We start from the raw sequence: 23087 nt of genomic DNA, 5'->3' as shown, positions 1-23087 counted from the left end.
CCTCCGTCGATGTATAGATCCTTACTGTTCTGGTATCGCAGCCTAGTTACAACAGTTGCTCAGTTCCTGCTATTGTGTAGTTCAGTATCTTTCCATCTCAGTTAAACCTCGTGATGACCACCCCTCCCCATCACAACTTTGTAAGATACAGCAAGTCACACCATGTGCTCAGTATTGTTACATACAAACACAAGGACAAAGCATCTGCTGGGCTGTTATCTACAGTTTTGCAACATGCAGGTCACACCATGTTACTCAGTTCTTGTCACACACAAACAGGCAAGTAGCAAGCAGTTGTTTAATCTCATAATGATGCTCCAGTGCACAAATGCAGACACCTCACACAACCAACATCAGATAATATTTAATCATATATATGCTAATGGCTATAATGTAAAATACAGAATCCAACAATGTATAGAAATGCTTATATTAACATTGTTACATCGATATTGACGCTTCTAGAAGTTCAGAAGTAGCCATTCAACAGTCTATATGTGGCCTTTCAACCCCGATACCCATTACCCACAAGGCCTTATAACCACACCTCTATTGCCGTGGTCCTCGGCACATCATATTCCTGATGAGCAACAATGATGAACATTAATTCTCACTGCCTGTTCAAAAAAAGAAGCTGTGAAATTATTTGGCTTTCACCTTCATTAAATATTTACCGTGGACAACTAGCCTAGAGACCAAGCAGATAGACGGTCTGCCTCTATGCACTAAACATGATGCAGGTCAGTATGACTCGGGGGTATGCCTAAATCAGGGGTAGGTCTATATCAGGGGTAGGTCTATATCAGGGGTATGCCTATATCAGGGGTAGGTCTATATCAGGGGTAGGTCTATATCAGGGGTATGCCTATATCAGGGGTATGCCTATATCAGGGGTAGGTCTATATCAGGGGTAGGCCTATATCAGGGGTAGGTCTATATCAGGGGTAGGCCTATATCAGGGGTAGGCCTATATCAGGGGTAGGTCTATATCAGCGGTAGGCCTATATCAGGGGTAGGCCTATATCAATGGTAGGTATATATCAGGGGTAGGTCTATATCAGGGGTAGGCCTATATCAATGGTAGGTCTATACCAGGGGTAGGTCTATATCAGGGGTAGGCCTATATCAGGGGTAGGCCTATATCAGGGGTAGGCCTATATCAGGGGTAGGCCTATATCAGGGGTAGGTCTATATCAGGGGTAGGTCTATATCAGGGGTAGGTCTATATCAGGGGTAGGCCTATATCAGGGGTAGGTCTTTATCAGGGGTAGGCCTATATCAATGGTAGGTCTATATCAGGGGTAGGTCTACATCAAGGATAATCCATACATACAGTATGTAAGCTATGTTGATATACACGTAGTCCTATGTATTATAATATATAGTCTAGCCTATAGTCCTATGTATTATAATATATAGCCTATAGTCCTATATATTATAATATATCGTCTAGCCTATAGTCCTATGTATTATAATATACAGTCTAGCCTATAGTCCTATGTATTATAATATATAGCCTAGTCTATAGTCCTATGTATTATAATATATAGTCTATAGTCCTATGTATTATATATATAGCCTAGTCTATAGTCCTATGTATTATAATATATAGCCTAGCCTATAGTCCTATGTATTATAATATATAGTCTAGTCTATAGTCCTATGTATTATAATATATAGTCTATAGTCCTATGTATTCTAATATATAGTCTATAGTCCTATGTATTATAATATATAGACTAGCCTATAGTCATATGTATTATAATATATAGTCTAATCTATAGTCCTATGTATTATAGTCTATAGTCTATAGTCCTATGTATTATAATATATAGTCTAGCCTATAGTCCTATGTATTATAATATATAGTCTATAGTCCTATGTATTATAATATATAGCCTAGCCTATAGTCCTATGTATTATAATATATAGCCTAGTCTATAGTCCTATGTATTATAATATATAGTCTATAGTCCTATGTATTCTAATATATAGTCTATAGTCCTATGTATTATAATATATAGACTAGCCTATAGTCCTATGTATTATAATATATAGTCTAATCTATAGTCCTATGTATTATAGTCTATAGTCTATAGTTCTATGTATTATAATATATAGTCTAGCCTATAGTCCTATGTATTATAATATATAGCCTAGCCTATAGTCCTATCTATTATAATATATAGCCTATAGTCCTATGTATTATAATATATAGCCTAGTCTATAGTCCTATGTATTATAATATATAGTCTATAGTCCTATGTATTATAATATATAGCCTAGTCTATAGTCCTATGTATTATAATATATAGCCTAGCCTATAGTCCTATGTATTATAATATATAGTCTAGTCTATAGTCCTATGTATTATAATATATAGTCTATAGTCCTATGTATTCTAATATATAGTCTATAGTCCTATGTATTATAATATATAGACTAGCCTATAGTCATATGTATTATAATATATAGTCTAATCTATAGTCCTATGTATTATAGTCTATAGTCTATAGTCCTATGTATTATAATATATAGTCTAGCCTATAGTCCTATGTATTATAATATATAGTCTATAGTCCTATGTATTATAATATATAGCCTAGCCTATAGTCCTATGTATTATAATATATAGCCTAGTCTATAGTCCTATGTATTATAATATATAGTCTATAGTCCTATGTATTATAATATATAGTCTATAGTCCTATGTATTATAATATATAGACTAGCCTATAGTCCTATGTATTATAATATATAGTCTAATCTATAGTCCTATGTATTATAGTCTATAGTCTATAGTCCTATGTATTATAATATATAGTCTAGCCTATAGTCCTATGTATTATAATATATAGCCTAGCCTATAGTCCTATCTATTATAATATACATTTACATTACATTTAAGTCATTTAGCAGACGCTCTTATCCAGAGCGACTTACAAATTGGTGAATTCACCTTCTGACATCCAGTGGAACAGCCACTTTACAATAGTGCATCTAAATCATTAAGGGGGGGGGTGGTGAGAAGGATTACTTATCTTATCCTAGGTATTCCTTGAAGAGGTGGGGTTTCAGGTGTCTCCGGAAGGTGGTGATTGACTCCGCTGTCCTGGCGTCGTGAGGGAGTTTGTTCCACCATTGGGGGGCCAGAGCAGCGAACAGTTTTGACTGGGCTGAGCGGGAACTGTACTTCCTCAATGGACTATATAGCCTATAGTCCTATGTATTATAATATATAGTCTAGCCTATAGTCCTATGCATTATAATATATAGCCTATAGTCCTATGTATTATAATATATAGTCTAGCCTATAGTCCTATGTATTATAATATATAGTCTATAGTCCTATGTATTATAATATATAGCCTATAGTCCTATGTATTATAATATATAGTCTTTAGTCATATGTATTATAATATATAGCCTATAGTCCTATGTATTATAATATATAGCCTATAGTCCTATGTATTATAATATATAGACTAGCCTATAGTCCTATGTATTCTAATATATAGCCTAGCCTATAGTCCTATGTATTATAATATATAGTCTAGCCTATAGTCCTATGTATTATAATATATAGTCTATAGTCCTATGTATTATAATATATAGCCTATAGTCCTATGTATTATAATATATAGTCTAGTCTATAGTCATATGTATTATAATGTATAGTCCAGCCTATAGTCCTATGTATTATAATATATAGTCTATAGGACTATGTATTATAATATATAGCCTAGCCTATAGTCCTATGTATTATAATATATAGCCTAGCCTATAGTCCTATGTATTATAATATATAGTCTATAGTCCTATGTATTCTAATATATAGTCTATAGTCCTATGTATTATAATATATAGACTAGCCTATAGTCCTATGTATTATAATATATAGTCTAATCTATAGTCCTATGTATTATAGTCTATAGTCTATAGTCCTATGTATTATAATATATAGTCTAGCCTATAGTCCTATGTATTATAATATATAGCCTAGCCTATAGTCCTATGTATTATAATATATAGCCTATAGTCCTATGTATTATAATATATAGTCTAGTCTATAGTCCTATGTATTATAATATATAGTCTAGCCTATAGTCCTATGTATTATAATATATAGTCTAGCCTATAGTCCTATGTATTATAATATATAGTCTATAGGACTATGTATTATAATATATAGCCTAGCCTATAGTCCTATGTATTATAATATATAGCCTAGCCTATAGTCCTATGTATTATAATATATAGCCTAGCCTATAGTCCTATGTATTATAATATATAGTCTAGTCTATAGTCCTATGTATTATAATATATAGTCTAGTCTATAGTCCTATGTATTATAATAAATAGTCTAGCCTATAGTCCTATGTATTATAATATATAGCCTATAGTCCTATGTATTATAATATATAGCCTAGCCTGTAGTCCTATGTATTATAATATATAGTCTAGTCTATAGTCCTATGCATTATAATATATAGTCTAGTCTATAGTCCTATGTATTATAATATATAGTCTAGCCTATAGTCCTATGTATTATAATATATAGTCTAGCCTATAGTCCTATGTATTATAATATATAGTCTATAGTCCTATGTATTATAATATATAGCCTATAGTCCTATGTATTATAATATATAGTCTTTAGTCCTATGTATTATAATATATAGCCTATAGTCCTATGTATTATAATATATAGCCTATAGTCCTATGTATTATAATATATAGACTAGCCTATAGTCCTATGTATTCTAATATATAGCCTAGCCTATAGTCCTATGTATTATAATATATAGTCTAGCCTATAGTCCTATGTATTATAATATATAGTCTATAGTCCTATGTATTATAATATATAGCCTATAGTCCTATGTATTATAATATATAGTCTAGTCTATAGTCATATGTATTATAATGTATAGTCCAGCCTATAGTCCTATGTATTATAATATATAGTCTATAGGACTATGTATTATAATATATAGCCTAGCCTATAGTCCTATGTATTATAATATATAGCCTAGCCTATAGTCCTATGTATTATAATATATAGTCTATAGTCCTATGTATTCTAATATATAGTCTATAGTCCTATGTATTATAATATATAGACTAGCCTATAGTCCTATGTATTATAATATATAGTCTAATCTATAGTCCTATGTATTATAGTCTATAGTCTATAGTCCTATGTATTATAATATATAGTCTAGCCTATAGTCCTATGTATTATAATATATAGCCTAGCCTATAGTCCTATGTATTATAATATATAGTCTAGTCTATAGTCCTATGCATTATAATATATAGTCTAGTCTATAGTCCTATGTATTATAATATATAGTCTAGCCTATAGTCCTATGTATTATAATATATAGTCTAGCCTATAGTCCTATGTATTATAATATATAGTCTATAGGACTATGTATTATAATATATAGCCTAGCCTATAGTCCTATGTATTATAATATATAGCCTAGCCTATAGTCCTATGTATTATAATATATAGCCTAGCCTATAGTCCTATGTATTATAATATATAGTCTAGTCTATAGTCCTATGTATTATAATATATAGTCTAGTCTATAGTCCTATGTATTATAATATATAGCCTATAGTCCTATGTATTATAATATATAGCCTAGCCTGTAGTCCTATGTATTATAATATATAGTCAAGCCAATAGTCCTATCTATTATAATATATAGTCTAGCCTATAGTCCTATAATAAACTTGGATATGAATGGTGAAGTTCAAGGTCAGTCGGCCAAAATGCAACATTCTCATCACTGATGATTCTTCTCTCATACCTGAGACATTCACTAAGTACTAAAGTTGATCAGCCCAATCCACTGCTCATATCTAATATATCAACATGGTACTATGTGCCTCGGCATCTGGTCAAAAGTAGTGCACTTTCAAGGGAACAGGGTGGCATTTGGAGAGAAATGATCCAGTACCTTTATAGAAATAGACTGAAGGTAAAAATGAGAAATAGAATAGAAAACAATACTCAACTTCTGACTACTTTAATACACATAAGAGACTTTATCACAATACTGTTGGTCCCCTAAAATGTGGGGCTCTGTACAAAACGTACTGTAATTTATAACCAGTTCACCAGATATGGATGAAAATACCCTCAAATTAAAGCTGATCGTCTGACCTTTAACCTCATAGTCATCGTATCATTTAAAGCTGATATTCTGACCTTTAACCTCATAGTCATTGGCTCATTTGAAGCTGATAGTCTGACCTTTAACCTCATAGTCATTGGCTCATTTGAAGCTGATAGTCTGACCTTTAACCTCATAGTCATTGGTTCATTTAAAGCTGATAGTCTGACCTTTAACCTCATAGTCATTGAATCATTTAAAGCTGACAGTCTGACCTTTAACCTCATAGTCATTGTATTATTTCAAATACAAAGTTCTGGAGTACAGATACAAAACAACAACAAAATGTGTCACTGTTGCAATACTTTTGTCGCTCACTTTATATGAAGAACATCTGAATGTGTAACAGGGTTGGTTATGTTTCCCCTTGCCTCTAAGGAAATGTGTAGTTAATGTTCAAGCATTCTTATTGGTTAGTTCAACTCTGATGACAATAAGGTGTGTTGTGATTGGCCCCGCTTGCAGATAGGGGGAGATCGCGAACATCAGGTCTCCCCAGTATGAAAATGTGATGCAAGGGGTAGGTCAAGTTCTGAATACTGTCTTCTATTTTCTATTTTACAATGTGTACAAGTTTGCTGTACGTTACTGATTCATACATGTGTGGGTATATGGTACCTGTTAGGGATTGAGGGGCTTTCTGGGATGTGCTTTGGCATATGATTGCTGTAAATAAGTGTGTTAGCTAGCATACACCGACATAATGGTCACATAAGCCACTGCTAACACAGTTGTCTTCATGCTACAGATGTTGCCATCGACAGCCATCAATACCTTTAAGCCCTGCACAACTAACGTGCTGTTTCCCATTTAACAACAGCAGAAATAAATTATGCTCTACTGGGACCACTGGCCGAAGTGATTTATTTTGAGAAAACACAACGCATGGAGAGCACATATACATCTGTTACAAATGCATATTCTCCTGAACCTGCTTGAGATCAAATGTTTGGCATGGTGACGCTCCATGAATGTTTCAGTGGTAAATCAGGGTGAATTTGACCAACCATTTATGATTGACAGGGATACATGTGAAGGGAGAGGACATTAGTGAATAAAGTAGGTTAAACTGGAGAAACACGGTCCTCGGCCTTGATCCAGTCATCGTCCCATTTCTTGCCACTGTAAGAAAAGAAAGAAAACATAAAAAGGAATGTCATGTTTTTAAGCAGAAATAGAAAATAAATCATTCAATATGTAATCGTGAGAAAGGGTTGCACCTATTCCTTTCAGAGGGTTTTATGATATTTGGTTAAACCTAATCTCACGTTGGTCAAGCACCTTCTTCTCCTCTCAAATATAATATTTCAACTACATAAAGTACCTTGCAAAAGTATTCATACCCCTTGGATTTAGCCACATTTTATTGTGTTACAAAGTTGGATTGAAATTGATTTAATTTATATTTTTCTGTCAACAAGCAACTCAAAATGGTGTACTCTAATGTCAAAGTGGAAGTAAATGTAGATTTTTTATAAAGGCATGTCTAAATTAGTTCACAAGTAAAATGTGGCTTAACAAATCACATAATATGTTATATGACTCAATAGGGGTTAACATTATTGTTGAATAACTACCCATACCTCTGTAGGCTATACGTAGAACATCTGGAAGGTCCCTCAGTCAGGTATTGAATTTCAAGCTTCAAAGACCAGGGAGCTTTTGGAAAGCCTCATAAAGAAGGGCAGTGATTGGTAGATGGGTCACAATAACCAATCAGACATTGAAGGGCAGTGATTGGTAGATGGGTCACAATAACCAATCAGACATTGAAGGGCAGTGATTGGTAGATGGGTCACAATAACCAATCAGACATTGCATATCTCTTTTAGCATCATTGTCAAGTTAATAATCATGGTGTGGAATATGTATTAAACCACCCAGACACATCAAAGACAGTCGTCCTTCTGAACTGCAGGACATGAATGCAACTGCTCAGGGGTGTTACCATGAGGCCATTGGTGATTTTACAGTTACAGGCTGTCATGGTAGAAACACTGAGGATGGATCAACATAATCTGATCATGATCATAATCTGACACTTATAGCCAGAAAGCAGTCTAAGAGCAGGTTTAACCTCTCTACTGTTAGAAAGCCGGATCAACTCAGAATCCCTAAGAGTGAATTAAACTATTTTGAAAAAGCAATTAAGGAATAAACTGGAATGATCTCTTGTCCTATACAGATGTGGAAGCTGATAGTCAGGTTTTTCTATCCACAATCCAGACTACAATAAATGGCTTCCTAAAGAAAATCAAATCCAAACCTGGCCAAAAGAGCACTCTTCCTTGGCTAAATGGAGAAATCTGAAAATTGATGAAAGAACGAGATTATGCTCTAAAAATAGCCCTAAAATCTAAATTAGAGCATGACAGACGTAGGTTTACCATGTTGAGAAATAAGGTGATGAAAGAAATCAGACAGGCCAAGGCAAACTTTTTATTAACATAATTGGTGAAGCAAAGGGAAATTCTAAATTGATATGGGAGAATCTAAAAACGTTAACAGGGAAAGACCATAGTAACACTGCAAAAGACTAGAAATCATGGTGAATAACAATCTAACACAGGATGCAGTCAAAATAGCAATAGACTTCAATTCCTACTTTATTGACTCTGTCAGGGTACTGACACAGAACCCCTCCACCGGTTTCTTGGGCTCAGTGCTAGTGAATGACACTCAACCTGTCTTCATCATAAGGGAGGTTTCTGAGTCAAAGGTGAACAAGGTGATTAGCTCACTAAAGAACTCTAAAGCCAAAGATGTGTTTGGGATGGACTCTACCTTTCTTAAAAACTACAAAGAGTCACTCATTGGCCCCATTACTAAGGTCACCAACACATCTATTGGTCTCGGTGTGTTTCCAAGGGTATGGAAGTCGGCCATAATAACGGCCATCTTTAAATCAGGCGACCCTGCTGACGTGAGTAACTACAGGGCCATTAGTATACTACCTGTGGTGTCAAAGGTTGTTGAAAAGTGTGTAGCAGAACAACTGATTGCCCACCTCAACAACAGCCCCTTCACATTACACTCCATGCAGTTTGGCTTCAGAGCGAAACACTCCACAGAAACGGCCAACTGCTTTCTTCTGGAAAATGTGAAGTCCAAGATGGACAAAGGGGGTGCTGTTGGGGCTGTGTTTCTGGACCTAAGGAAGGCTTTTGATACTGTTAACCATGAGATTCTCATCACAAAATTGTCCAAGTTCAACTTTTCCCCTGATGCCTTGAGATGGATGAAATCATACCTTGAAGGCAGAACTCAGTGTGTCAGAGTGAGCAATGAGCTGTCGCCCACTCGTAGCTATGATGTGGGCGTGCCCCAAGGGTCAATACTGGGGCCCCTCCTGTTCAGCCTGTACATTAATGATCTGCCTTCTGTCTGTACTGGGTCTGAAGTTCAAATGTATGCAGATGATACAGTGATGTATGTGCATGCAAAGAGCAAACAACAAGCTGCACAAGAACTCACTACTGTAATGGTCCAGGTTACAAAGTGGCTCAGTGACTCGTGTTTGCATCTCAATGTGAAAAAAACTGTTTGCATGTTCTTCACAAAGAGGGCAACAGATGCTACTGAGCCAGATGTCTATGTGTCAGGGGAGTAGCTCCAGGTGGTATCCGATTTTAAGTACCTTGGCATCATACTTGATTCCAACCTCTCTTTTAAAAAGCATGTGAAAAAGGTAATTCAAATAACTAAATTCAACCTAGCTCATTTCCGATTTATACGAAATTGTTTGACTACAGAGGTAGCAAAACTGTACTTCAACTCTATGATACTCCCCACTTAACATACTGCTTGACTAGTTGGGCCCAAGCTTGCTGTACAACATTAAAACCTATTCAGTCTGTCTACAAACAGGCTCTCAAAGTGCTTGATAGGAAGCCCAATAGCCATCATCATTGTCACATCCTTAGAAAGCATGAGCTCTTGAGTTGGGAAAATCTTGTGCAATACACCGACGCATGTCTTGTATTCAAGATCCTTAATGGCCTGGCTCCCCCTCCACTCAATATTTTTGTTAAACAGAAAACCCAGACATACGGCAGCAGATCCACAAGGTCTGCCATGAGAGGTGACTGTATAGTTCCCCTAAGGAAAAGCACCTTTAGTAAATCTGCATTCTCTGTGAGAGCTTCCCATGTCTGGAATACACTGCCATCAGACACACATAACTGCACCACATATCACACTTTCACAAAATGCTTGAAGACATGGCTAAAGGTCAATCAGATTTGTGAACATGGTCCCTAGCTGTGTGTTGCCGCTTTGTGTTGCCGCCATGTTGTCTGTTGTCTGTAGCTTGTGAGGTGCGGAAACACTTTGTTGCTTTTATGAATTTTGTATTGTCGCTTTTATGAATTTTGTCTTGCTGCTTTTTGTTCTATGTTGCTCTGTCTGTATACTATGTCTTGCTTGTCCTATGTTGCTATGTCTTGCTTGTTCTATGTTGCTATTGTCTATATTGTAATTGTTTTTAATAACCTGCCCAGGGACTGCGGTTGAAAATTAGCCGGCTGGCTAAAACCGGCACTTTTACTGCAACGTTGATTAATGTGCACTGTCCCTGTAAAAATAAAAATAAACTCAAACTCAAACATCATTGTAGTAACGCCACAATAATGACTGAAACTACAGTGAAAAGAAGAATAGAAATATACAGAAGAGAAACCATCGTGCATCTTGAATGCAACAAGGCACTGGAGTTAGTACTGAAAACACTGCAAAGGAAAATACTTTCTGGCCTAAATGCAAAGCCTGTTTCCCACCAGACACTGGGAGAGGAATCCTCCTTTCAGCAGGACAACAACCTACAACACAATGACACGTCTACACTGGAGCTGCTCACCAAGAAGACCGTGGATGTTCCTGAGTTGACAAGTTCAAGGACTTACATCTGATTGGAAATCTATTGCAAGACTTTTAAATTATTGTCTAGACATGATCCCCAACATATTGACAGAGCTTGAAGAATTATATAAAGAATAATGGGCTAATTTTTCACAATCCTGATGTGTTAAGCTCTCAAAGACTCACAGCTGTAATGACTCTAAAAGACTCACAGCTGTAATGACTCTAAAATACTTACCCAAGAAGACTCACAGCTGTAATGACTCTAAAATACTCACAGCTGTAATGACTCTAAAAGAAGAAGACTCACAGCTGTAATGACTCTAAAAGACTCACCCAAGAAGACTCACAGCTGTAATGACTCTAAAAGACTCACCCAAGAAGACTCACAGCTGTAATGACTCTAAAAGACTCACCCAAGAAGACTCACAGCTGTAATGACTCTAAAAGACTCACCCAAGAAGACTCACAGCTGTAATGACTCTAAAAGACTCACCCAAGAAGACTCACAGCTGTAATGACTCTAAAATACTTACCCAAGAAGACTCACAGCTGTAATGACTCTAAAATACTCACAGCTGTAATGACTCTAAAAGACTCACAGCTGTAATGACTCTAAAATACTTACCCAAGAAGACTCACAGCTGTAATGACTCTAAAAGACTCACCCAAGAAGACTCACAGCTGTAATGACTCTAAAAGACTCACCCAAGAAGACTCACAGCTGTAATGACTCTAAAAGACTCACCCAAGAAGACTCACAGCTGTAATCACTGTCAAAGGCGTTTCCAAGGGGTCTGACTACTTTTGCAAGGCACTGTAACGACCAATACCAAGGTACAGCCAAAACCACGTGTATTTGGAGAGGGAAGCTAAAATGTGAAATTTTTATCTATATAATTTATAATTATAATATATTATAATATAATTTATAATTTAGTATTTAAATAAAAGGTTTCATTTACTATAACTTTAATACACTTTAAGTGAATTTGTCCAAATCATTATGGCTTCTTCAAATTGGGGAGACTATATATATAAAGTGATTTCCTTTCTAAATTGTGGAAAGGTGACCTGTACTATCGCCTCATATGAAACATTTGATCCCAAATCCCAAATTCTAGTTTAGAGTCAAATTGTACATTTTAGCATCACTGTCCAAATACATATGGTGTTGAGTGTTCAGTATATCCTCAATACATATGGTGTTGAGTGTTCAGTATATCCTCAATACATATGGTGTTGAGTGTTCAGTATATCCTCAATACATATGGTGTTGAGTGTTCAGTATATCCTCAATACATATGGTGTTGAGTGTTCAGTATATCCTCAATACATATGGTGTTGAGTGTTCAGTATATCCTCAATACATATGGTGTTGAGTGTTCAGTATATCCTCAATACATATGGTGTTAATTGTTCAGTATATCCAGTATATGGGTAGAACCACCTTCTTGTTATGTCTAGTTTACATTACCCGTGGGTAGAACCACCTTGTTACATCTAGTTTACATTACCCGTGGGTAGAACCACCTTCTTGTTACATCTAGTTTACATTACCCGTGGGTAGAACCACCTTGTTAGGTCTAGTTTACATTACCCGTGGGTAGAACCACCTTCTTGTTACATCTAGTTTACATTACCCGTGGGTAGAACCACCTTGTTAGGTCTAGTTTACATTACCCGTGGGTAGAACCACCTTCTTGTTATGTCTAGTTTACATTACCCGTGGGTAGAACCACATTCTTGTTATGTCTAGTTTACATTACCCGTGGGTAGAACCACCTTCTTGTTATGTCTAGTTTACATTACCCGTGGGTAGAACCACCTTCTTGTTACGTCTCCATTGCACCAAGGCTATGTCTTGACTCAAGAATAAAAATTACACCTTTATTTAACCAGGTAGGCTTGTTGAGAACACCTTTATTTAACCAGATACCAGTTGAGAACACCTTTATTTAACCAGGTTAGTTGAGAACACCTTTATTTAACCAGGTAGGCCAGTTGAGAACACCTTTTTTTAACCAGGTAGGCCAGTTGAGAACACCTTTATTTAACCAGGTAGGCCAGTTGAGAACACCTTTATTTAACCAGGTAGGCTAGTTGAGAACACCTTTATTTAACCAGGTAGGCCAGTTGAGAACACCTTTATTTAACCAGGTAGGCCAGTTGAGAACACCTTTATTTAACCAGGTAGGCCAGTTGAGAACACCTTTATTTAACCAGGTAGGCCAGTTGCACCTTTAAACCAGGTAGGCCAGTTGAGAACACCTTTATTTAACCAGGTAGGTCTTGAGAACACCTTTATTTAACCAGGTAGGTCGGTTGAGAACACCTTTATTTAACCAGGTAGGTCGGTTGAGAACACCTTTATTTAACCAGGTAGGCCAGTTGAGAACACCTTTATTTAACCAGGTAGGCCAGTTGAGAACACCTTTATTTAACCAGGTAGGCCAGTTGAGAACACCTTTATTTAACCAGGTAGGCCAGTTGAGAACAAGATCTCATTTACAACTGAGACCTGGCCAAGACAAAGCAAATCAGTGTGACACAAACAACCACACAGAGTTACACATGGAATAAACAAACATATAGTCAATAACACAATAGAAGATCTGTATACAGTGTGTGCAAATGAAGTAAGGAGGTAAGGCAATAAATAGGCCATAGTGGTGAAGTAATCACAATTAGCAATTAACACTGGAGTGATAGATGAGGATGTGCAAGTAGAAATACAAAAATAAATATTTACATGGGACAAAAACGTGCCAAAAACAACCACGTCTTGCTGCTGCGCCATCTTGGATTGAAATAAAGAAATGAGGCCCTAATCTATGGATTTCACAGGATTGGGAATACAGATATGCATCTGTTGGTCACAGACACCTTTAAAAAGGTAGTGGATCAGAAAACCAGTCAGTATCTGGTGTGATCAGAAAACCAGTCAGTATCTGGTGTGACCATTTGCCTCATGCAGCGTGACACATCTCCTTCACATAGAGTTGATCAGGCTGTTGATTGTGGCCTGTGGAATGTTGTCCCACTACTCTTCAACGGCTGTGTGAAGTTGGCAGGAACTGGAACACGCTGTCGTACACGTCAATCCAGAGCATCCCCCAAAAGGGCTCATGTTTGGTGATTATGCAAGACATTTTTAGACAGGCAGCGTCATAGACCGCCACTTGGGAGGCCCCATCCACAAAGTTTTTTAAATATCAAAATACAAAAATACTACTTAAACAGGGAAGACTCTTAAATAATTTAATTTCAATGTTAAATTTATTTTTTGATCCCAGAAACAATGATAAAATATGTAAAAATAAATAGCCACATTTGGCCCGAGCCCGAAGTAATACATTTGGCCAGATAACACACACCGGAATCGGCCCGAGCCCCAAGTAATACATTTGGGCCAGATATCTCACACCGGAATCAGCCCGAGCCCCAAGTAATACATTTGGGCCAGATAACACACACCGGAATCAGCCCGAGCCCCTAGTAATACATTTGGGCCAGATAACTCACACTGGAATCAGCCCGAGCCCCTAGCAATACATTTGGGCCAGATAACTCACACCGGAATCGGCCCGAGCCCCAAGTAATACATTTGGGCCAGATAACTCACACCGGAATCGGCCCGAGCCCCAAGTGATACATTTGGCCAGATAACTCACACCGGTATCAGCCCGAGCCCCTAGCAATACATTTGGCCAGATAACTCACACCGGAATCGGCCCGAGCCCCAAGTAATACATTTGGGCCAGATAACTCACACCGGAATCGGCCCGAGCCCCAAGTAATACATTTGGGCCAGATAACTCACACCGGAATCGGCCCGAGCCCCAAGTAATACATTTGGGCCAGATAACTCACACCGGAATCGGCCCGAGCCCCAAGTAATACATTTGGGCCAGATAACTCACACCGGAATCTGCCCGAGCCCCAAGTAATACATTTGGGCCAGATAACTCACACCGGAATCGGCCCGAGCCCCAAGTAATACATTTGGGCCAGATAACTCACACCGGAATCGGCCCGAGCCCCAAGTAATACATTTGGGCCAGATAACTCACACCGGAATCGGCCCGAGCCCCAAGTAATACATTTGGGCCAGATAACTCACACCGGAATCGGCCCGAGCCCCAAGTAATACATTTGGGCCAGATAACTCACACCTGAATCGGCCCGAGCCCCAAGTAATACATTTGGGCCAGATAACTCACACCGGAATCGGCCCGAGCCCCAAGTAATACATTTGGGCCAGATAACTCACACCGGAATCGGCCCGAGCCCCAAGTAATACATTTGGCCAGATAACTCACACCGGAATCGGCCCGAGCCCCAAGTAATACATTTGGGCCAGATAACTCACACCGGAATCGGCCCGAGCCCCTAGCAATACATTTAGCCAGATAACTCACACCGGAATCGGCCCGAGCCCCTAGCAATACATTTGGCCAGATAACTCACAACGGAATCGGCCCGAGCCCCTAGCAATACATTTGGCCAGATTACTCACACCGGAATCGGCCCGAGCCCCTAGCAATACATTTAGCCAGATAACTCACACCGGAATCGGACCGAGCCCCTAGCAATATATTTGGGCCAGATAACTCACACCGGAATCGGCCCGGGCCCCTGGCAATACATTCGAATCATCACGTTGGTCGAGTCTGACTCTCATCTGGAATCAGCCCAGATCCACTAGCTGGGTTCTGCATGTGCCTCTACTATACTGCTCTATGCCACTACGCAAATGCTATGATATGCATCCAATGCTTTACTATAAAGTTAGTTTTTTCAAGCCTCAGAGCCCCCAGGTCACCCCCCCCCCCCCCCCCCACGCTCACTTTTTCTTCCGGCACCTCCCGATTTACAAATGAAGCACTTCCTAACATCTATTCTTTGTGAAACACTCCTCTCTTGCTGTTGACTGGAACCTGTTAGTGTTGCAGTTCTCCGTAGCTGCCACCAGGGGTCAGCATGGCACTGTGTCTTCAGCCTGGCTACAGTCATACAGCATCACAAAGACAGGTCTTCTATCCCTCTCTGTTGTCTCTCTTGGTATTCCGGGCAGAACCTGGCTTATGTAGTGGGGTGTGTGTGTGTGTGTGTGTGTGTGTGTGTGTGTGTGTGTGTGTGTGTGTGTGTGTGTGTGTGTGTGTGTGTGTGTGTGTGTGTGTGTGTGTGTGTGTGTGTGTGAGAGAGAGGGATACTGAGGCATGGTTCAGGGATGAACTACCAGGGGTATGATAATAGACTGAAGTAATGGGGAGGGATCAGAGAATGTGTGTGTTGGTAGGAGGTGGGTGCATTGGGTGTGTCCCACATGAACAAATACTATAGTATACTTAACCAATAAGGCACATGTGGGTGTGGTATATGGCCAATATACCACGGTTAAGGGCTGTTCTTAGGTACGACGCAACGCAGAGTGCCTGGACACAGTCCGTAGCCGTGGTATATTAACCATATATCACAACCCCCCGAGGTGCCTCATTGTTGCTATTATGAACTGGTTACCAACGTAGTTGGAGCTGTAAAAATACATGTTTTGTCATACGGTCTGATATACCACGGCTGTCAGCCAATCAGCATTCAGGGCTCGAACCACAGAGTTTATAATATGGTATAAATATAATAGTATTCCTTGCAGACTTTACTGTAGTTTTCATTGTACTGTTTTTTGCCGACATGACTGTAGTATACTGTAGCATTTACAGTTAAATACTGTAGGAAAAACATTGTAGTATGTACTATAGTAATTACTGTAGTGATTTAGCTGGTTGTAGTATGTACTATAGTAATTACTGTAGTGATTTAGCTGATTGTAGTATGTACTATAGTAATTACTGTAGTGATTTTGCTGATTGTAGTATGTACTATAGTAATTACTGTAGTGATTTTGCTGATTGTAGTATGTACTATAGTAATTACTGTAGTGATTTAGCTGATTGTAGTATGTACTATAGTAATGATTTAGCTGATTGTAGTATGTACTATAGTAATGAGTTAGCTGATTGTAGTATGTACTATAGTAATTACTGTAGTGATTTTGCTGATTGTTGTACTATAGTAATTACTGTAGTGATTTGATGTATTATCTTTGACATACCAGTGGGGGCTGGTCTCCTTGAGGAAACCTACTGGACAAAATACGCAAAGAGCAATTTCCCATGACCTGTAGGTAGGTAGGTAGGTAGGTAGGTGGGCTCTCACTCCATTCAGTGGGCTCTCACTCCACTCAGTGGGCTCTCACTCCACTCAGTGGGCTCTCACTCCACTCAGTGGGCTCTCACTCCACTCAGTGGGCTCTCACTCCATTCAGTGGGCTCTCACTCCACTCAGTGGGCTCTCACTCACTCATAACTAGCATTTCTCTTCTGTTCTCTTGGTTTTCAAGTAAACTTTATTTCGGCAGCCAAAATGCACTATCCTATGTCATATTAGCAACTCATGGATCTCTCTTTTCATGAAACAAAATTATAAATAACATTTGCACGTATTGCAGGTAGAAATAATAGTTTGGCTAAATGTTTTGATGTGTTCCATCAGTCTCAAAAGACACAGCTAAGGAAGCGTTTGTGTTTCCGTCTGCAAAATGTGACAGTACTTAACTCTTCCGAGTCGCCCAGGTATAAACTGACCCTAAGGCCCAGGTATAAACTGACCCTGAGGCCCAGGTATAAACTGACCCTAAGGCCCAGGTATAAACTGACCCTAAGGCCCAGGTATAAACTGACCCTAAGGCCCAGGTATAAACTGACCCTAAGGCCCAGGTATAAACTGACCCTAAGGCTCAGAAAATGGTCAAAAGATTATGCATTATGTTGTCAAAATGAGGTCACTACTTTCACCACAAAAAAAATCTGAGATATGTGGTTCAATTTGTCATTTCCATCTTTACCATCACAATCAAAATTAGAAAATTCGAAAATTCAATCAGGTGCAAGTAGAGAAGCTATTGGGATAGCGGAGCGGCCAGGAGTGTCTATGTGTCTCTGTTTGGAGGTAATGGGACTCAGATAAGCCTCAAAAAAGGGTTTTCTCCTACACTCTGATGGAAAAAGGAAGTTGTGGATGTTCAGAGGATTGGCGTGGGCTCTCAAAGACACAGCTGAGGAGGTGTGTGAAGATTGGATTCCTGGTTGGTTAGACTGGCAAGAGGCGTTTTTAGTCAAGAGCTGCCACCCGCTTACTGGAGCAAGAAGTATCTCACACAAGCAGGGCCAGCCAGTACACACACATTGACAAGCACACACACACACGTGTATGTACGAAAGCATGCAGGCATGCACAGGAGCCAGACAAACACACAAGGAGGAGGAGGAGGAGGAGGGGGTGGAGCAGGTAAAGAAGAAAAAGGAGAGAGTAGCAGGAGAAGAAGGAGGAAGAGGAGGAGGAGCAGGAGGAGGAGGAGGAGGAGGAGAAGGAGGAGGAGGAGCAGGAGAAGAAGAAAAAGGAGAGAGTAGCAGGAGAAGAAGGAGGAAGAGGAGGAGAAGGAGGAGGAGGAGCAGGAGAAGAAAAGGGAGGAGGAGGAGAAGAAAAGGAGGAGGAGCAGGAGGAGGAAGAAGAAGGAAGAAGAGGAGGAGAAGGAGGAGCAGGAGGAGGAGGAGGAGGAGGAGGTGGAGGAGCAGGAGAAGAAAGAGGAGGAGGAGGAGGAGGAGAAGAAAAGGAGGAGGAGGAGGAGCAGGAGGAGGAAGAAGAAGAAGGAAGAAGAGGAGGAGAAGGAGGAGAAGAAAGAGGAGGAGGAGGAGAAGAAAAGGAGGAGGAGGAGCAGGAGGAGGAGGAAGAAGAAGGAAGAAGAGGAGGAGAAGGAGGAGCAGGAGGAGGAGGAAGAAGAAGGAAGAAGAGGAGGAGAAGGAGGAGGAGGAGAAGAAAGAGGAGGAGGAGGAGAAGAAAAGGAGGAGGAGGAAGATGTACTCTGGCCTTAAACAACCCCAGATTTCATTCATCTTTACCTGGGCTCTGTTACATCAAACACAGTGACTTGGTTATGTTCTCTATATGTGTTGAGGACACCTGTTAAAGTTTCTATGTATTAGTCCACCAAGACCAATGTTTATCAGTTTTGACTGGTGGGAGGAGATATCATAGGACAGGCTCATTGAAATGCCCGAAGTGGAATAAATGGACAGGAACCAAACACATCAAACAAATGGTTTCCATGTGTTTGAGTCCAGCCATTATAATGAGCCTGTCCTCCAATATCTCTCCTCCCCACCAGCCACCTCTGATGTGTATAGAAAGTGGGGGACTGAGTTTCATAGACTAAATACTCTGAAAAGGCCTGCTGTTTCAGAATGAGGGGGGCTGTAGCTGTGCTGGTGCTGGTGTTGCTGTTCCATCTGTCTGGAACATGGGCTCAGCAAGAGAGTGGAGAGGTCAGAGAGAATGACACTACAGAGACCACCCAACCTGATGACTGGGCTGAACTGAGAGACATGATGGTGGAACCGAGAGTGGAGTTCCACAAGAACACCGTGGAAGAACTGAAGAGAGAGAACGTGTCACATGCAGCAGAGCTGTCCACCATGCGGGAGAGACTGGATGCCAGGGAGGGGAAGGTGGAGGAGCTGAAGAGAGAGAATGGAGAGTTGCGGATTAGACTGGCACGCGTTGAGGCGAAGAACCAAGACCAAGATGCAGAGTGGTTCGAACTGGAGGCCAGACTGAGTTCTAGTGAGCAGGAGGTGGAGGAGCTGAAGAGAGAGAACACAGACAGACCGAAGGTAGCCTTCTCTGCTGCTTTAGGTCGTCCAGTGGGACCCTTCACTACTGCTGTCACACTAGTGTCCAACAATGTCATCACGAACATTGGTAATGCCTCCAGCCCAGTTACAGGGGCCTTCACAGCACCAGTGAGAGGTGTCTACTACATCAGATTCACTGGTATGGACAACCGCATCTCAACAAGGGTGGGTGTCTCCATGAAAAAGAATGGCAAGTACCACATAATGTGGGCAGGTCAGAGGAATGTAGCAGATCATCAGCATGTTTCCACTGCAGTGATTCTAGAGCTGGAGGAAAGGGATGTGATCTACATGGAACTGGATTCTGTCTTTAGGCTCTATGATGATCACGATAAACACAGTATCTTCACTGTCTTTCTGCTCTTCCCTAGGTGAGAAAATGCTGACATGCAATCAGATGACATGTGGTCTTTCTCTTGATTCTGTGGCTGTCACATTGAATTTAAACTGTGGATTCCGGAATTGCACAATAAAGGCTTGTTAAATCGCTCTCTATATCTCTCTGTCTCTCTCTCTCCTCCACATAAACAGACATGAGATGTGCACCACTCATAATCCTCCAAACTTAAAGGGGAACACTTTACAAAAAGGTTCCATTTGCAAAAAGTGTATAATTACAATATTAACGACTATTTAATTATTTATAAATATATTATTAACCATTAAGAAACTGTTATATCGCATTAATGCATCATCAGGGCTTCAAACGTAACAACAACTGGTCTGAAAACCATTTCTGTTCCTGGGACGGAGCAATAATGCATCAAAAAGTGAGAAAATAATAATTGTTTAACTGTCAAACATTTAAAATAAGGTTGCATGATGATACAAAAGGGTTCAATATTATACGCACTTGTAAGTGCATTTATAAGTGGTTAATAGCTGGAGGGAAATAGTGGCCCACTATTTGGCAAGCACTGACTGGCTATCACACTCTTTGGCAAGCACTGACTGGCTATCAAACTATTTGGCAAACACTGACTGGCTCTCTCACTATTTATCTCACTATTTGGCAAACACTGTCTGGCTATCTCACTATTTGGCAAACACTGACTGGCTATCTCACTATTTGGCAAACACTGACTGGCTATCAAACTATTTGGCAAACACTGACTGGCTATCTCACTATTTATCTCACTATTTGGCAAACACTGTCTGGCTATCTCACTATTTGGCAAACACTGACTGGCTATCTCACTATTTATCTCACTATTTGGCAAACACTGTCTGGCTATCACACTATTTGGCAAACACTGACTGGCTATCTCACTATTTATCTCACTATTTGGCAAACACTGTCCGGCTATCTCACTATTTATCTCACTATTTGGCAAACACTGTCTGGCTATCTCACTATTTATCTCACTATTTGGCAAACACTGACTTGCTATCTCACTATTTGGCAAACACTGACTGGCTATCTCACTATTTATCTCACTATTTGGCAAACACTGACTGGCTATCTCACTATTTGGTAAACACTGACTGGCTATCACACTATTTGGCAAACACTGACTGGCTATCTCACTATTTAGCAAACACTGACTGGCTATCACACTATTTGGCAAACACTGACTGGCTATCTCACTGACTGGCTAACACATGGAATTATAGATATAGTGGGGCAAAAAAGTATTTAGTCAGCCACCAATTGTGCAAGTTCTCCCACTTAAAAAGATGAGAGAGGCCTGTCATTTTCATCATAGGTACACTTCAACTATGACAGACAAAATGTAGGATTTTTAATGAATTTATTTGAAAATTATGGTGGACAATAAGTATTTGGTCAATAACAAAAGTTTATCTCAATACTTTTTTATATACCCTTTGTTGGCAATGACAGAGGTCAAATGTTTTCTGTAAGTCTTCACAAGGTTTTCACACACTGTTGCTGGTATTTTGGCCCATTCCTCCATGCAGATCTCCTCCAGAGCAGTGATGTTTTGGGGCTGTTGCTGGGCAACATGGACTTTCAACTCCTCCAAAGATTTTCTATGGGGTTGAGATCTGGAGACTGACCTTGAAATGCTTCTTACGAAGCCACTCCTTTGTTGCCCGGGTGGTGTGTTTGGGATCATTGTCATGCTGAAAGACCCAACCACGCTTCATCTTCAATGCTCTTGCTGATGGAAGGAGGTTTTCACTCAAAATCTCACGATACATGGCCCCATTCATTCTTTCCTTTACATGGATCAGTCGTCCTGGTCCCTTTGCAAAAAAACAGCCCCAAAGCATGTTTCCACCCCCATGCTTCACAGTAGGTATGGTGTTCTTTGGATGCAACTCAGCATTCTTTGTCCTCCAAACACGACGAGTTGAGTTTTACCAAAAAGTTATATTTTGGTTTCATCAATTTGGTTTCAATGTGTCGGAGGAAACACCGTACACCATCGTACAGCACCGTACAGCATCGTGAAGAAGGCGCAGCAGCGCCTCTTCAACCTCAGGAGGCTGAAGAAATTTGGCCTGTCACCAAAAACACAAACTTTTACAGATGCACAATCGAGAGCATCCTGGTGGGCTGTATCACCGCCTGGTACGGTAACTGCTCCGCCCACAACCGTAAGGCTCTCCAGAGGGTAGTGAGGTCTGCACAACGTATCACCGGGGCAAACTACCTGACATCCAGGACACCTACACCACCCGATGTTACAGGAAGGCCATAAAGATCATCAAGGACAACACCCACCGAGCCACTGCCTGTTCACCCCGCTATCATCCAGAAGGCGAGGTCAGTACAGGTGCATCAAAGCTGGGACCGAGAGACTGAAAAACAGCTTCTATCTCAAGGCCATCAGACTGTTAAACAGTAACCACTAACATTGAGTGGCTGCTGCCAACACACTGACTCAACTCCAGCCACTTTAATAATGGGAATTGATGGGAAAGGATGTAAAATATATCACTAGCCACTTTAAACAATGCTACCTAATATAATGTTTACATACCCTACATTATTCATCTCATATGTATACGTATATACTGTACTCTATCATCTACTGCATCCTTATGTAATACATGTATCACTAGCCACTTTAACTATGCTCTTTGTTTACATACTCATCTCATATGTATATACTGTACTCGATACCATCTACTGTATCTTGCCTATGCTGCTCTGCACCATCACTCATTCATATCTTTATGTACATATTCTTTATCCCCTTACACTGTGTATAAGAAATTCGTTTTTGAATTGTTAGTTGGAATACTTGTTGGTTTTTACTGCATTGTCGGAACTGGCAGCACAAGCATTTCGCTACACGTGCATTAACATCTGCTAACCATG

General features: G+C 39.7%; 1 protein-coding gene across 1 annotated transcript; it reads left to right on the top strand.

Annotated features, from left to right (window-relative positions):
• Positions 1 to 19348: 19348 nt before the first annotated feature.
• Positions 19349 to 20173, top strand: LOC135539266 (complement C1q-like protein 2). Its single transcript, XM_064965090.1, has 2 exons — positions 19349 to 19612; positions 19697 to 20173. Exons 1-2 carry the CDS (start codon positions 19349 to 19351, stop codon positions 20171 to 20173), a joined length of 741 nt encoding a protein of 246 aa, XP_064821162.1.
• Positions 20174 to 23087: the final 2914 nt, after the last annotated feature.

This window comes from Oncorhynchus masou, unplaced genomic scaffold, assembly GCF_036934945.1.
Source record: "Oncorhynchus masou masou isolate Uvic2021 unplaced genomic scaffold, UVic_Omas_1.1 unplaced_scaffold_893, whole genome shotgun sequence".
Classification (NCBI taxonomy): Eukaryota; Metazoa; Chordata; class Actinopteri; order Salmoniformes; family Salmonidae; genus Oncorhynchus; species Oncorhynchus masou.
This window is presented reverse-complemented; position numbering and strand designations above follow the sequence as displayed.